A 14,321-nucleotide genomic window follows, 5' to 3' on the forward strand; every position below is an offset into this window, starting at 1 on the left:
CGGTGCCATATTCCATCCTGGAAGTGACACTGTTTCAGGAGTGAGTGAAATAACTCCTATACATTTTATAGATTGTACCAGGCTTTGGAATTTTTCAGGCTAATAGGTTCTAAGTAAAATGTAACCTTCCCCATTGTTAAGCTGCAGCCACTTCTGGGGTGGAATGAAGTAACTGACTAATGGTATATTTCTACTGTCTTCCTTGACATCCTGTTGTAAATTTTACTTGGGAGAGCTGCACTTTTGAGGGACCCTCATTATTTATGTCAAAATATAAGTAGGACTAATATTTATTTATAGCTGTGCTATTGTGACATTCACCACCAATGAAAGAAGAGCTGGGGCCATGTAGTAGTCTCGGCCGAGGTTTGGCCCTCAGTGGGGCTGTGGGGTATCCCACTGCCTCGCTCTGGTCCGCCGTCAGTCCTGGTCCAGCAGTAGCGTGGGACGGCAAACACACGGTTAGGGGCTCAGGCCCTTACACAGGGACTGAGACAATAGGTCAGAAAAAGCCCCGGGCCCTCAATCAGGGCGGGGGCAGCAACCACACAGTCTGGAGCTCAGGCCCTCAAGCAGGGGCTGAGCCAATAGTTCGGGAACCCAGGCCCTTAAACAGGGGCTGAGTCAATGTTCGTAGCAGCCCAGGCCCTAGGTCAGGGTGGGGCAGCAATCAAATAGGCAATCAAGAACCCAGCCTCTCTTGGCCAGGGAAAAGGGGGAGTCTGCCACCCAAGGAGGGCCCCAGCGGCGGAAACTCGCTGCTGTCAGTGGGGATCCTGGCCGCAACGCACTGACATCGGCTCTGGCAGTGCTGCAGCCAGACTGGGGTCGGCTGCCCCCGGGCTACTTTCACACTCCCCCTCGTATGGTACCTGGGCCATACTAGTGTCCTCGGTGCTCTCCACCAGCATCGGTTCCTCCGGGTAGGTTCGGCTCCTCCTCCGGATAGCAGGAAAGGGGCAGGCTCGGCTCCTCCTCGGGGTAGCTGGAAAGGAGCAGGTTCGGCTCCTCCTCGGGATAGCAGGAAAGGGGCAGGCTTGGCCAGTCCTCCTCGGGGTAACGGGTGAGGGGTAGGCTTGGCTGGCCTGGTGAGTCAGCAGGCCGGTCGCGGCCTGCTGCTGTCTCCCAAACGGGAGCCCGGCCACAGACATCTGCTCTCTCTGCCAGCTTATTCTCCACTGAGCTCGGCAGGCGGGCTTTTATACTTCAGGGTCAGCGCCGTGACCTCTGAGGGGCGGGTGCCGGACATGGCGGCTCCGCCCACATTGGTATTAGGGGAGGTTCGGCCCTCAGCGGGGCTGTGGGGTATCCCACCGCCTCGCTACAGGCCTGCTTCTATCAAAATCCTTACGTGAATTCAACAGTGCTAGGATTGGGCTCTTAATCGGTTTGCAGTAGTGGCTTCAGATTAATGTCCTCCTCTCAGGCTCACGGATCAGCCAATAGCATACATAATCAGAACAAAGGCTGTAGCTTATGTTCTGTTAGATTCCAAAGAGGATGGAGCTCGGCTGTTCTCAGTGGTGGCAGATGACAGAACAAGGAGCAATGGTCTCAAGTTGCAGTGGGGGAGGTCCAGGTTGGATATTAGGAAACACTATTTCACTAGGAGGGTGGTGAAGCACTGGAATGCGTTACCTAGGGAGGTGGTGGAGTCTCCTTCCTTGGAGGTTTTTAAGGCCCGGCTTGACAAAGCCCTGGCTGGGATGATTTAGTTGGGAATTGGTCCTGCTTTGAGCAGGGGTTTGGACTAGATGACCTCTTGATGTCCCTTCCAACTCTGATATTCTATGATTCTATGATTCTAGTTGAATACAGTATCGGTTAGTACCCAGCTGGGCAGCTTCTGTGGGTCGTGTTTTGAGAAGGATGGCCTGGACTGGTTATTCCTGCTAAGGAAACATTCCATTTCTCTAGCCTGCTCCAGACGATGAATTAAAAGCTCTTACCAATCATTGTTATCTCTGTAATTTCCCACTGGACTCTTAATTGTTTTTCCAAAAACAAGTGCAATGACTTTCCATTTTATAATGAAAATTAGCACTACAGTAGTGCTGATAGGCACTGCAGAAATACATTGTAGTTGCACTATACCAAGTCTTAAATACTACAGACAGGGGGCCAGATAAATAAGTTAGATTAACTTTAAAACAGGAAATTGGAGCAGACTGGTTGTTTCCCATGAGGAAAATGCTGTTTTGGCAGACTGAAGAGGAACACAGCAGTTGCCATACTGGATCAGACCAGTGGTCCCTCTAGCTCCACAGCTTTTCTTAGCCAATAGTCAATACCCAGCTGTTTTAGAGGAAGATGTAAGAAGTTCTGTAATAGGCAGTTATGAAATAAGCTGCCTAGAGGTAAAGCTTCTTCCTAACCCCTGTTAGCGTTTGATTTATGCCCTGAAGCCTGAGGGTTTATATCCCTTCCAGGACTCTTAGTTATTTATTTAGTCCTTATTATGATAACTGGTTAATTTTTTCAACCCTTCTTCCACCTTTTTTAATAACTGGGTTTAGACTGAAACTTGTCCTATTGGACACAGAGAGAGAGAGAGAGAGAGAGAGAGGGCGCTAATGTAGTCACAAGCAGGAAATTTCAAACTGTAACAATAATTGAGTCTAACTACTAGTGTGTTATATTGCCCATCCAAATTCCTACAATATTGAAACATCTGGGAAATACCACAGTATTTAATAACAAGTAAAGAGTCAGGATAGATCTCTGCTTTTTGCACTTCTTTTGTGCTCCTGATCAGAGCAGATGTACAGACTACGGTGGCCAAGACCCGTTGCCAGAAGATACCAAGTCAAATCACTTAACTGTGTTATGTTTCTACCCTGTGACTAATTAAAATCACTTGTTCTACATTTAATGCTAATAAAACTGCTAGATATCTGTGCGGTGATCTGTTGGTCACAGTTAAGACATATGGGCACACAGCAAAGCAGATATACCAAGATCCCAAAATAAATAATCTCTCAGAACATTATTTTTAATCCTGTGTTTGATATTTCAGGTTCTAAACTTCCTTTCATCTGTAAGAATGTGGAGTTTGGGGGGTGGTATAGCAATTCCTGACATTGTTTATTATATAAAATTGCAAAAACTGTAGAGAAGTGGTTTCAGACGCTAAACCAAACCATGTTTTTCAATCTTTATATGACTCATAGACCCATAGGTTTAGAAGGGACCGCAAGGGTTAGCTAGTCTCACCTCTGGCCAGTGGCAATCCTGGCTTTAATTCATGATCCACAACAGCATCTGAATGGCCTGTTTTCATAAAACTGGTGCATCTGAAGACAGGGCAGCTTTAGATCACATTTGCTAATCATAGGGCCAATCCTGCCTTCTGTGAGATGCTGACCACCCCAAATATTTCACTGCTTCCACCAGGAATTGAGGGCACTCAGTGAACTTGTCACAGCATGATTCATATGAATGAACATGATCCATGCTTTGAAAAATTAAGGATCTCTAGGGTTGCAAAGGCATTAAGTCCACTATAGCATGCATGTGAGAATGATGTGTAAATATTGGAAGGATGCCGTGTTACAGGTTAGCCAGTGTGCAGGAAGTTTTGTGTCAAAAAGTAATTGAATACAAAGCAACAGCAAACTCAAGACTAATGTCAAACAAAGCAATAACAGAAGTTTGGCACAGAACGGTGCCATATATTGTACAAATACCTTTGCAGCTTGTTTTCTTTTTAAAATATAGACTTTGTAAACAGGATATTTTGATAAGGAAAGATATTTATTAAGCATGAGTCATAGACTGTAATTTTTTTTCTACTGAAAGGATTTCACATGGAAATTACAATCTCTGCTCAGCATACCTTAGTTCATGGCAGTAAATTACTTTTCATATGTAGTACAAGAACAAGTATAAGAACATTCAGATATACCTCTAATACAGTCTGTACAGTAAATGTTGAAGAGGAGAAAACACATACTATTTTTAAAGTGAAATCCAGTTCCTTGAAATATAGAAATATTGTTATTCTTTGTCTTAGCTGAATACTATTTGGACAGAAGAATCAATGTGGGAATAGGCAAACCACAAGGATCTGTTGGTTTGAATTCAGGATTGTATTCAAACCCCAAAAGATAAACTGAGCCCAAGTTTTCAGAAACTCAACTGGATTTTGGTCATTAGATAACTAATCCTATTAGTGTGTTGTTCTAAAAATGCAAGGGGGGGGGGAAAGAAAAGAAAAAGCCCTTGGACAAATATTGTTCAGCAAATAAATTTTACAAAAAATGCAACTGTTCAAAGAAAATCAAATGTATATTTCATTTCATATTATGATTTATTTTAGAAAACACATTTAAAAGTGCTGTAGCTATGAACAATAACAATAGTTGGGACCACTGATAGGATGGTATTAAAATGTCACTAATTCTACATTTAGATATGTCTAAAATTGATTTTAACAAAATGATTGCTTAAACTTTATTTTGCTCTAACAACCAAATCAAATATAACATTCTCTTCAAATAACTTGATGAAGCATAGACACTCTGCATATTAAAGTTTGGTTGAATGAAAATAAGAAGTTTTATATGAGTATTCTTTTTATAGTATAAATAACTAGGATTCTAGATAAGAAAATTGTATTTACATCCCAACCTCATTTTGCAGTAATGTGGTCTACTTATTAGCAAGAGACCTGACAAAGTATTGTTGCCAAGTTCTGCACATTATAGAATGACATCGCCAGTAATATCTTTCTTTGCCTCAGAAACATTGATGTTGAGAAATGAACATTTGGTCCCCTGAAATTAGTAATGCTTCCTTCATATTTTTGGCTTGGTTCACTTTTTTTTTTAAAAAGTATCTTCTAATTTCTCCTTGATTTTTCCCCCAGCCACAAAGATCAGATTTAAAAGAAAAAAAATCATACTAAGTCTGAACACTGCTGAGAGCTTCTTCATACTATTTCCTGTTGCATTGTTCTATAAACCACTAAATTGCAGTGACTTATTTCCTCTGAATTACCTGGATTATTTGGCCATGGGAAAAACAAATGGTTTTTGTACCCAGTGCAAATATCGCTGCTTTAAATCCCAATGATACTATTGAATAGCATAATTTATCACATTCTAAAGAGACCATAAAATACTACTATGCACAATTTTCTCTTTCTTTGTTTTATAACCAATATGTTTTTCCCCCTTCAACAGTGTTATGGGTTGACTCCCCATAGAGCCTTCCCCTCCCACAGCGTGGAGTAAAATAAGCAAACAGGAGCAACACCAACACAAACATGTTTCACTGATGTTAAATAAATGTCATGTAAATACAAGCATTTCACATAACTGACCTGAACCTCTACTCATTGCTTACCCATAACTCCCACTGAAGGCAATGGCAGTTTTAGGTGATTGGATCAGATCTAATAATGATAAGTATTACAGTGTAATATATCCCACTAAAGCCCCATGGTTTTCTTTCCCACATATAGTATATATGTATATAATAGTACAGGATTCTTTGGTTCAGGATTCTACAGTGTAATGGCACTTCTATGGTACAGTGAAGGGATTTTTAATAGTAATTGTAGTTGATTTCTCTAGGTTACCTAGCAGCCACTGAGACCAGAGAAGATTTGAAATCTGTGGTTAAAGTTTAAGCCTAATAAGCTAAAGTAATTGATCAGTTCCCCATGGATTTTCTTTGGTCACTGAGGTGTGTATGGAGACTACAGGAGATTACTTTATTGTGCGATTTTAGCAGAGCAGCAGAGTCTCCTTACAATGGGTCATATACTGCTCTCCTGGGGGAAAACATGTGGGAGGGAGAGAGAGGGAAGAACACTCCAGCAGGGGGAATCTTTCCAGGCCAGAGAGGTGGAGTTTCTCCCCCAGGGAGGTTTTTGGCCCCCATGAGCTGTAGCTCCCTGACAGCTGCCAGGGGACAGGGCCATCTGGATGGAAGCCCTGCAGCTTCACTCCAGATCCAGGGCCACCTGCTCCCTGGCTGCTTGGCTCCATTTAAAAAGTCAGCTAAAAAAAACTCTGTAGAATTGCAGTGATATAAACGTTATTGATATTCCTGACGGTGCAGCACCATGGAACTGCATGGGAGGCTAACGGGCAATGCACAATTGGTACAGGAAGGAGGAAATGATTTTTGGAGAGGGGCAAGGGGGAAAGGGGTTGAAAATAGATTTCGTGCTTATCAAAGTTACTGGACTGGAAGTCCTGGAGAATAAACTTCCCTCTTTATCCACGGAACAGATACATGGCAGACAGTAATAATATAAATTTGCAATTGTCACCCCTGCCAGCAGGTTTCATAACTGAACTGAAGGAATCTCTTCTATGAGTGAGAAGTTAGAACAGTGAATCTCTATGCTGACTTAGGCTATGGATACACTATGGACTTTACAGTGGCACAGCTGTACCGCTGCAGCTGTGGTGCCGTAAGGTCTCCTGTGTAGCCACTCTATGCCAGTGGGAGAGAGCTCTCCATTCATTATAATTAAACCACCCCCAATGAGCGGCAGTAGCTATGTCAGCAGGAAATGCTCTCCCACCAACATAGTGCTGTCCACACCAGCCCTTTTTTCCATGAAACTTATGTCAGTCAGGGGTGTGAAAAAACACACCCTGACCCATAGGCGCCGACTCTGTGGGTGCTGCGGGGCTGGAACAGCCACGGGGAAAAATTGGTGGGTGCTCTGCAGCCACCGGCAGTCAAGCTCCCCTCCCGCCCTGCCCCACCTCCTCCTCCACCTACCTCCCAGAGCTTCCCACCCGGCCACCACCAAACAGCTGTTTGGCAGCGTAGCAAGCTCTGGGAGGGAGGAAGAGGAGTGGGAACGTGGCACACTCAGGGGAGGAGGTGGGGAAGAGGCGGGCCTGAGGTGGGGATTTGGGGAAGGAGTCAGAATAGGGGCAGGGATGGGGTGGAGTTGGGGCGGGGACTTGGGGGAAGGGGTTGGAATGGGGGCGGGGCAGGGCCTCATGGAAGGGTGGAGTCGGGGGGGCCAGGAGCAGAGGGAGGGTTGAGCACCCACCGGCGGGAGCGGAAGTCAGCGCCTATGCCCTGACTGACAAAAGTTTTACCGACAAAAGTGCTAGCGTAGACATAGCCAAAGTCTTTGGTGTCTCTGCTGAGATAGACAACACGGGTGCCAAGTTTGATGACAGCTTTTGCAATGTGTACACTTGTCCACTAGGAATACGCTGCCAAACAGGCTGGAAATTGTACTTTTGTCTGATCCACCATGAGGCCAAACCAAAAGGAAGCAGATGTTGGCTGCATATCTTGGAGCCAGGTCTCAGTTATTTTCAGACCCTTCCATACATCTTTACATTGACATTGCATCCATGTTACTCTCAGTAATTCATTTATGCGCCTGACATTTCAAAAATCTAGGCCAAGATTTTCAAAGGTGATTTTGGGTGCCTCTATTTTAGGGTTTCCCATTTGTAGACACTTTAACAGGACCTGATTTTCAAAGGGGTCAAACTTTCTGAAAATCAGATCCCCTTTGAACTGTCTCACATTGGGTTAGCAAAATTTAATGCACTCATAATCACTAGTCATATCTGAAAATCTTGTCCCTAACCAGAACAGACTGATTCATAAGAATATCATATATCAGCATACTTAATGTGTCAGTAAAAAACACAATAAGAAGATCCATGTGTCAGAGTGCTTAGGGTAATTACAATGTAAACTTTATTCACATGACTTATGTAACAGGAAAAGGGAAGGAGACATTTTGCCCTTGACATAACCATATTTTACACTGTATCTCTTGAGAGCAAATGTATAAATCAGGGAGGAGGGGGATAGGGAAGCCTTGGTGGAAAATCTGCCTTTCTTCTTGTGGTGAATTCACCTGTGTGGAAATTGTGATTGGTCTGCAGAAGAGGAAAGGAGATGGCTATTTTGCTCAAACTGTGACATTATGAGAAAATGGTAACATAATCGCAAAGGGAGAGGGAGTACAGAATATCTAAAAAATCAGATAAAACATACCATGAAACAAAGTTTGCTTTTAAATGTGTGTAAATAATCTTTGATCAGTGAACAGGATCTTTATGGCGGGCTGATATTGCAGATTAACAAACATTTGCTACAACAGTTTCATAAGTGGTTAGGCTTTATCCAGAGAATGGATGCTAAGATGAGTAGTTGGCAAGGAAATCTAATCAATTTGATGTGAATAAACTTTTTTGTACAATTAGTGGGACCTTCTCCTTCTGAAGGCTCCATTCAGAATAGAGTAACATGGATTGGTACAGCTGCATTGTAAAAGAAAAATTCTCCTGAGGGTCCTCTTCAGATTTTCATGGCTTTTCTGCTTCCTCTAGTGCACCCTGCGGAAAATCTAAAGGAGAGAAAGATAGATGAGGATGCTTAGAAATTGGATTATACTTGGCAAGCATACACAATACATTGTTGATTCCACTGCAGTTTAGAAAAGTCTTAGTTATACTAGAGGAAATAATTTGCTGCATACAAAAAACGCTATGCTAAAAGAATGTTAAAGTTGCAAAAGCAAGCACTCAAAAGTTAGGAAATACCAGAATTAAGGTTGCCTGTGCAAATTAATTCTGCCCTGTTGTGCATATGCAATATGATACAGTCTTAAACTTATACCACTTTGTCCACAGGAAAAAATGGCACAGGACACACGTCAAGTAGATATAAAATGCTACAATTGGTAGCATTTTACCCCTAATTTGCCCAGGTATAAATGCCTACAAAAGCTGCAAAGCAGTAGAGAATCAGGCACTTTGTTTATTAATAGAACGCATCTTTTTAAATGGCTATATGTATATTCAAGGCTGACACTTTGGAGAGACTGATATAGCAAACTACTGGTCTTGGAGAAGTTTCATTTATGAAGCCTTGTTGATGTTTTTGTTTTAAAACGTCAACAGTACAACAGGAGGCATGTCAAATTTGAATTTGCTCTAAATCCACACCACAGCGAACCTGAAGGAAATCAGAAATCTGGGAGTAAGTGGTCAAAAATTCCCAGACTGAAGTAAATGTGGAAAAAGAGAAGAGTGAATAATCAAATTAAAGCCTGTCTAAAAACAAACTTGCATGGTTTAATTAAACTGGTTTAGTTAAACCAGAGCAAACCAGTGTGGGTTTACTCTTATTTCAGCTTCAAAGTAGCTTATTGTGTTCTAACTTAAAACCAAACTAAACTTGGTTCAAGCCAAAATAAAATAAATAAATATAAGAATGCCTAGCTCTTATATAGCACTTTCATCCATAGATCTCAAAGCCCTTTACAAAGGAGGTCAGTATCACTAACTCCATGCAATGGACAGGGAAACTGAAGCACAGATAAGTTAAATGATTTTCCCAGGAGGCCAGAGGCAGAGTCAGGAACATAACCCAGGCATTGCTTTGTCCACTAAGTCACACTGCCTCCATAACCATGTCCACACAACCTTTTTCACCTGTTTAACTAAACTGGTTTAAAATTACACACCTTCAATTTAATTGGTGTAACTCTGTGTGTAGACAAGCCCTCAGAGTTTCATTTTTTTAGGGAGGCTATGTCTTTTGGTACTAGGGGATTTTGACATGTCAATGAATGGCTGGGTGTGAGGGCAAGAAGTTGAACAAACTTTACTGAGAGCCTGGAGACTGAAGCTGCAAAATGCCTGAAAGGCAAACAGAGAGCAAGAGCTCTGGGATAAGACCATGGTGACACAAAAGACCAAAGCGGTGGCTTCTCAGCAAGAGCTTTAATTCCCCAAGGAGCTATGAGGTTTCCCCTCACCAAATTGCCTATTGTTTAAGAGGACAATTAAAAATATCATGTTGAGAGCTGATCAGGGTTTACAAAGCTCATCTATGGCATGGTAGCTCCTTTGTTCAAAACTGTTAGCATGTAGCACATGCTGGGGATCCACAGGGATCAGCATTAGGCCCTATCCTAGGTAATGCCTTCATTAATGATTTAGAAGAGGAAGCAGGTTAATTATATGTGCAGATTATCAAAAACTAAGATGAGCTGCAGAAATTGGGCAGGAGAAAGAAATACTGCAATGAAGCCTAGAGAGATTAACAAGAGGGACAGAAAAATAAGTCAGATTTAAGTTGAAATACATTTGGGGAATAAACAATCTGAAACTCGCATGCTTCTGGGAGATAGAGACGCAGCAGCTGAAAGAGACCTTGAGGTAATAGATTACAGCAAATGAAACAAAAGTTTGCAACATGATATTAGGCCAAAAATCCTGATGCAGTTTAGAACTGCAGAGGCATCGCATCATGGAGCAGGGAGTTAACAGACTGTTTATGGATGGCTCCGCTGTGATCACATCTGAAATATTGTGTTCAGCTTCAGAAAGATATCAAAAAATTGGCCTGATCCAAAATCCATTGAAATCAATGGAAAGACTTCAGGGACTTCATTGGACTTTAGACCAGGCCCTCAAAGAACAACAAATATGACCTGGTGACTGAAAACACTGCTTCGGAACAATCTTACAGAAGCTAAATATGCATCTAGTAGATTAGCTCAGAAACAACAAAAGGGTGGATATGGAACTTGATAGTCTATATCTGAAGGGCATAAACAGCATGGAGAGAGTAATTATTTATGTTGGGACAGGAGGGTATAAGTAGTAGTAGTGGCATGCAATTAAGAAATAAAACGTTTAGCTAAATATCAGAAAAACTTCCTGACAGTGAGATATTGTAGCCTTCAGAATAGTTCCCCAAGGGAAAAGACTCATCATTTGGACATTTTAAATTAGACTAGACAGAAAACCTAAATGCCTAAGTTTTCAAATGTGAATAATAATTGTGGGTGCCCAACTTAAGACACCTTAAAAGTGCCGGATTTCTCCTTTAATAGGTCTCTATTTCAGCATCCAGAATTTGAGACCTGCAAAATCATTAGATACTTTTGAAGATGCAGGCCAGAAAATGTCTGAATGTAGGGGACAGGTTACTGGCAGGAAGATGGACTGAATGACTTAATACATCTTTTTCTTTTGTGTCCTGACTGATTCTGTGCACTGATTCCGCGCTAAAAATGAAAAATTAATCATTATTTGGGATATAAAATAACGCCCAAGAGTCTCAATAACTATATTTTCATGACATTGATTTCTTCATGTTGTTATTTCTAAAAATGGCCATGATAAATTATAGTGCTTATGATAAACAATGTAAATTCCTGAAATATATAGTAGATTATCCCAGACAAAGGTGCTAGTCTTTTCTGATATAATTATAGGTTTGCAGAACAAAGGAAATTCAGTGGGCACAATTTATCTTGATTTCACATATCTTTTTGACACAGCACCAAATACAAATTTAAAGAACTTAGACGCTATATGACTAAAAGTATCATGGAATAAGTAAATTATGGGTGAGGTGCATTTATGTATGAGGTGTAAATTATGTCTGGTATTAAATTGTGCAACTGCCTCATGGAATGATGTATAAAGATGTGTCCTTCAACAATGAGTCTTGCAAGCTATGACCTAGACTTTTCTACGTGCAGTATTAATTAACCTGAAGAACCATGTAAAATGCACATTGATTAAATTGGCATACGATAAATTATGGTACAATGGATAATTATTATCAGGGAGGTTAATCATCAGCATGCTCTGGCAAGCTTATGCAGAAACACAAATAAATATGTTGTAAGATTTAAAATACTGCAGTGATTCTCCAGTTCATTTAGAAAGAATTCCCCACCTGGATCAAGTCTTTTTCCACCCTCCCAGTCCCCCCATTGCATGGTTCTCAAAATGTTTCATTCTGCAGACCACCAAGAAAGTATCTGTAGACCACCAATCTCCCACAAAAGCAGTCTGCAAACATTGTCATGGATAAATTTACATTAACTACAAAGATTAACAATCTACATAGCTACGGACTGGGAAACCCTTACTTAGAAAACAGTAATGATGAAATTTACCCCTGTGCTGTACCAGCACTAAGTCCTCAAAATAGGGCTTAACCATGGGAGTGATTTAAGTCGGAGCATAGACCATGTGCTGGTGATTTTCACCTTAAAGGAGTACGCTGGGAGTTCCAATTACCAAAACTGAATATAATAGTATGTAAGAGATGCCATCCTCAACTGCTCAATGACAGGCCTGAAAACCATTTTTTGCATTTGACAACTAGAAAATGTCCCCACAATGTTCACACTGTTCTCTAGATATTTCATATACAAGCAAGTATTCAGAATATCACAGTTATGTTAATTCACTGTCAACTGAAAAGTTTTTAAAGGTGATCATCGACTATAGAGATATCATTAGTAATAACAATAAATCCATGCTTAGAATATGGAGTGCAGTTTTCAGCCCCTCATTATAAAAAGACAAACATGAGAGAAAGTTCAAAGAAGGGCAAATAAAATGACAAAAGTGCTAGAATGCAGTGTTGTTGTAGCTGTGTCGGTCCCATGATATTGGAGAGACTAGGTGGGTGAGGTCCAACAAAAGAAAGATATTACCTTACTCACCTTGTCTCTCTAAAAGTGCTACAAGACATCTGAAGGATACTTGATAGAATTATTTATATGACTAGTGGGAAAAAAGCCATTTTAAATGAATTACAAATCCTTGAGTGATATATTGCAGAAGGGAGAGGAAAGGACTGTGTTCTGCAGTCATGAATTGGTCAAACAAGGCATAATGGTGTATAAGTTAAGATAGAAACATTCAGGTTAGACATGAGACAACATTTAAGAGTCATGACAATTAGGCAATGGAATAAACTGACTAGTGAGGTAGCTGAGTCACCTACATTAGGGGTTTTCAAAGATTCATTAGATGAAATTCTAGTGGAATTATCATAGAAAATGCAGAGGAGTTGGATTGGATGACCTAAGGGGCCTTCTCCAACCCTATCATCTATGATGTTATGATTCATTCCAAGCAGAATATTTTGGACTCTCATGAATTACTGGCTGAGTATCCTGGATACTCGTGTGCATTAGTTTGCTTGTAGCATGCATAAAACTCAGCCAAAAAGCTGGTTTGGAAGTGCTTGATCTACAGTATTCAAGACTTCCCAACCTCTGTTTCATATGGTGACTCAGAGGCAGGACTGTTATAACCGGAAAACAAAAAGCTATTTTGGTTTTAGATTAGGTTATAGAAAGGAGACACCACTTCCCCCACACAAAAGGGGAGGGAACACACAATTTCATGGACAGTTTATATACTGCTATTCCTATACCATACATGAATAGCCTCCAAATAAACCAAAGTTTTAAAGTCACTGCTTAACATAAAATATGTAAAAGGAGGAAAAGGGCAAATGTACCAAATGACCAAAGTTAATAAGTTATTTTTGCTTCTTTGTTAGCAAGATAAGACTTAGACTTTTCCCAGCACCTTTCAGCCATGCTTGAAATCATCATGATAATTTCCTTCTAAGAACTCCATCCATCTATTGTTCATAATTTTCATTATCACTATAAAACTGTGTGAGCAAAAAATGTAGCTTCCCTTTCCTTAACGTGTAATCTTTCTCCCATGGACATGTGCCAAAATGGCATTTCAGCAAGCCTAAGAAAGTAACAATAATTTGTTAATCCCAAATAAACTATGACTGAGTAGCTTGAAGTGCCTAGGGGACTGACATAAATTCATGATTTTTATTGTCGTTATGAAGATAGATCATGGTGATGGATAAGACCAAGCTATTTACAGATTGTTTTCTTTACTTCTTTAAGAGAAACGTCTCTAGAAATAGGACTCAGATCTGTGTTCAATACCATATTATGTGGAAGAGCTAATTAAGAGTGAACACCCTCTTTGAGTCACCGATTGATTATAATGTTAATTTATAGTTATATGTGTGTGTGAGGGCTTTTGCATTTGAAAGGGGCATGGTACTGGAGTGGGAGTGGGAAGGCAAGACTGCCGCATTCACAGAAGAACTATATAATTTAATGAGTTTGTTTTACATTTGGTTTGGGAAGTGGTAGGAATGAGAGCAAGCTGTTCATTCATCACATTTCTGTCTGTCTTAGACCATAGTATGGATAACGGGATACAGTGTTTTTCATCTTTTGGTCACTGATTTGAATGCAGCTACTATGGTAGCTGCAGCTGACAGTCATCACTATTGATATTTGTGGTGTTGTTGTATCTATCTATCTGATCCCAGGATATAAGAGTGACAAGGTGGGTGAGGTAATATATTTTATTGGACCAACTTCTGTTGGTGAGAGACAAGCTTTTGAGCTTACACAGAGCTCTTCTTCAGGCCTGGGAAAGATTCTCAGAGTGTCACAGCTTTAAACACAAGATGGAATATATTGTTTACATAAGGAGTTAACACATGTTGCACAAGAACAT

At 40.8% G+C, this 14,321-nt stretch overlaps 1 protein-coding gene across 3 annotated transcripts in view; it reads right to left on the minus strand.

The window, feature by feature from the left end:
• Positions 1–6,717: 6,717 nt before the first annotated feature.
• Positions 6,718–14,321, minus strand: part of BBS9 (Bardet-Biedl syndrome 9) — a 493,563-nt gene continuing 485,959 nt past the window's right edge. For all 3 annotated transcript variants that reach the window (XM_054019331.1, XM_054019330.1, XM_054019329.1), the window contains one exon: positions 6,718–8,344. In XM_054019331.1, coding sequence (XP_053875306.1) covers positions 8,304–8,344 — 41 coding nt within the window. In that variant the 3' untranslated portion in view covers positions 6,718–8,303. The remainder of the gene's footprint in view (positions 8,345–14,321) is intronic.

The sequence above is a fragment of the Malaclemys terrapin genome, chromosome 2, assembly GCF_027887155.1.
Source record: "Malaclemys terrapin pileata isolate rMalTer1 chromosome 2, rMalTer1.hap1, whole genome shotgun sequence".
Lineage (NCBI taxonomy): Eukaryota > Metazoa > Chordata > Testudines > Emydidae > Malaclemys > Malaclemys terrapin.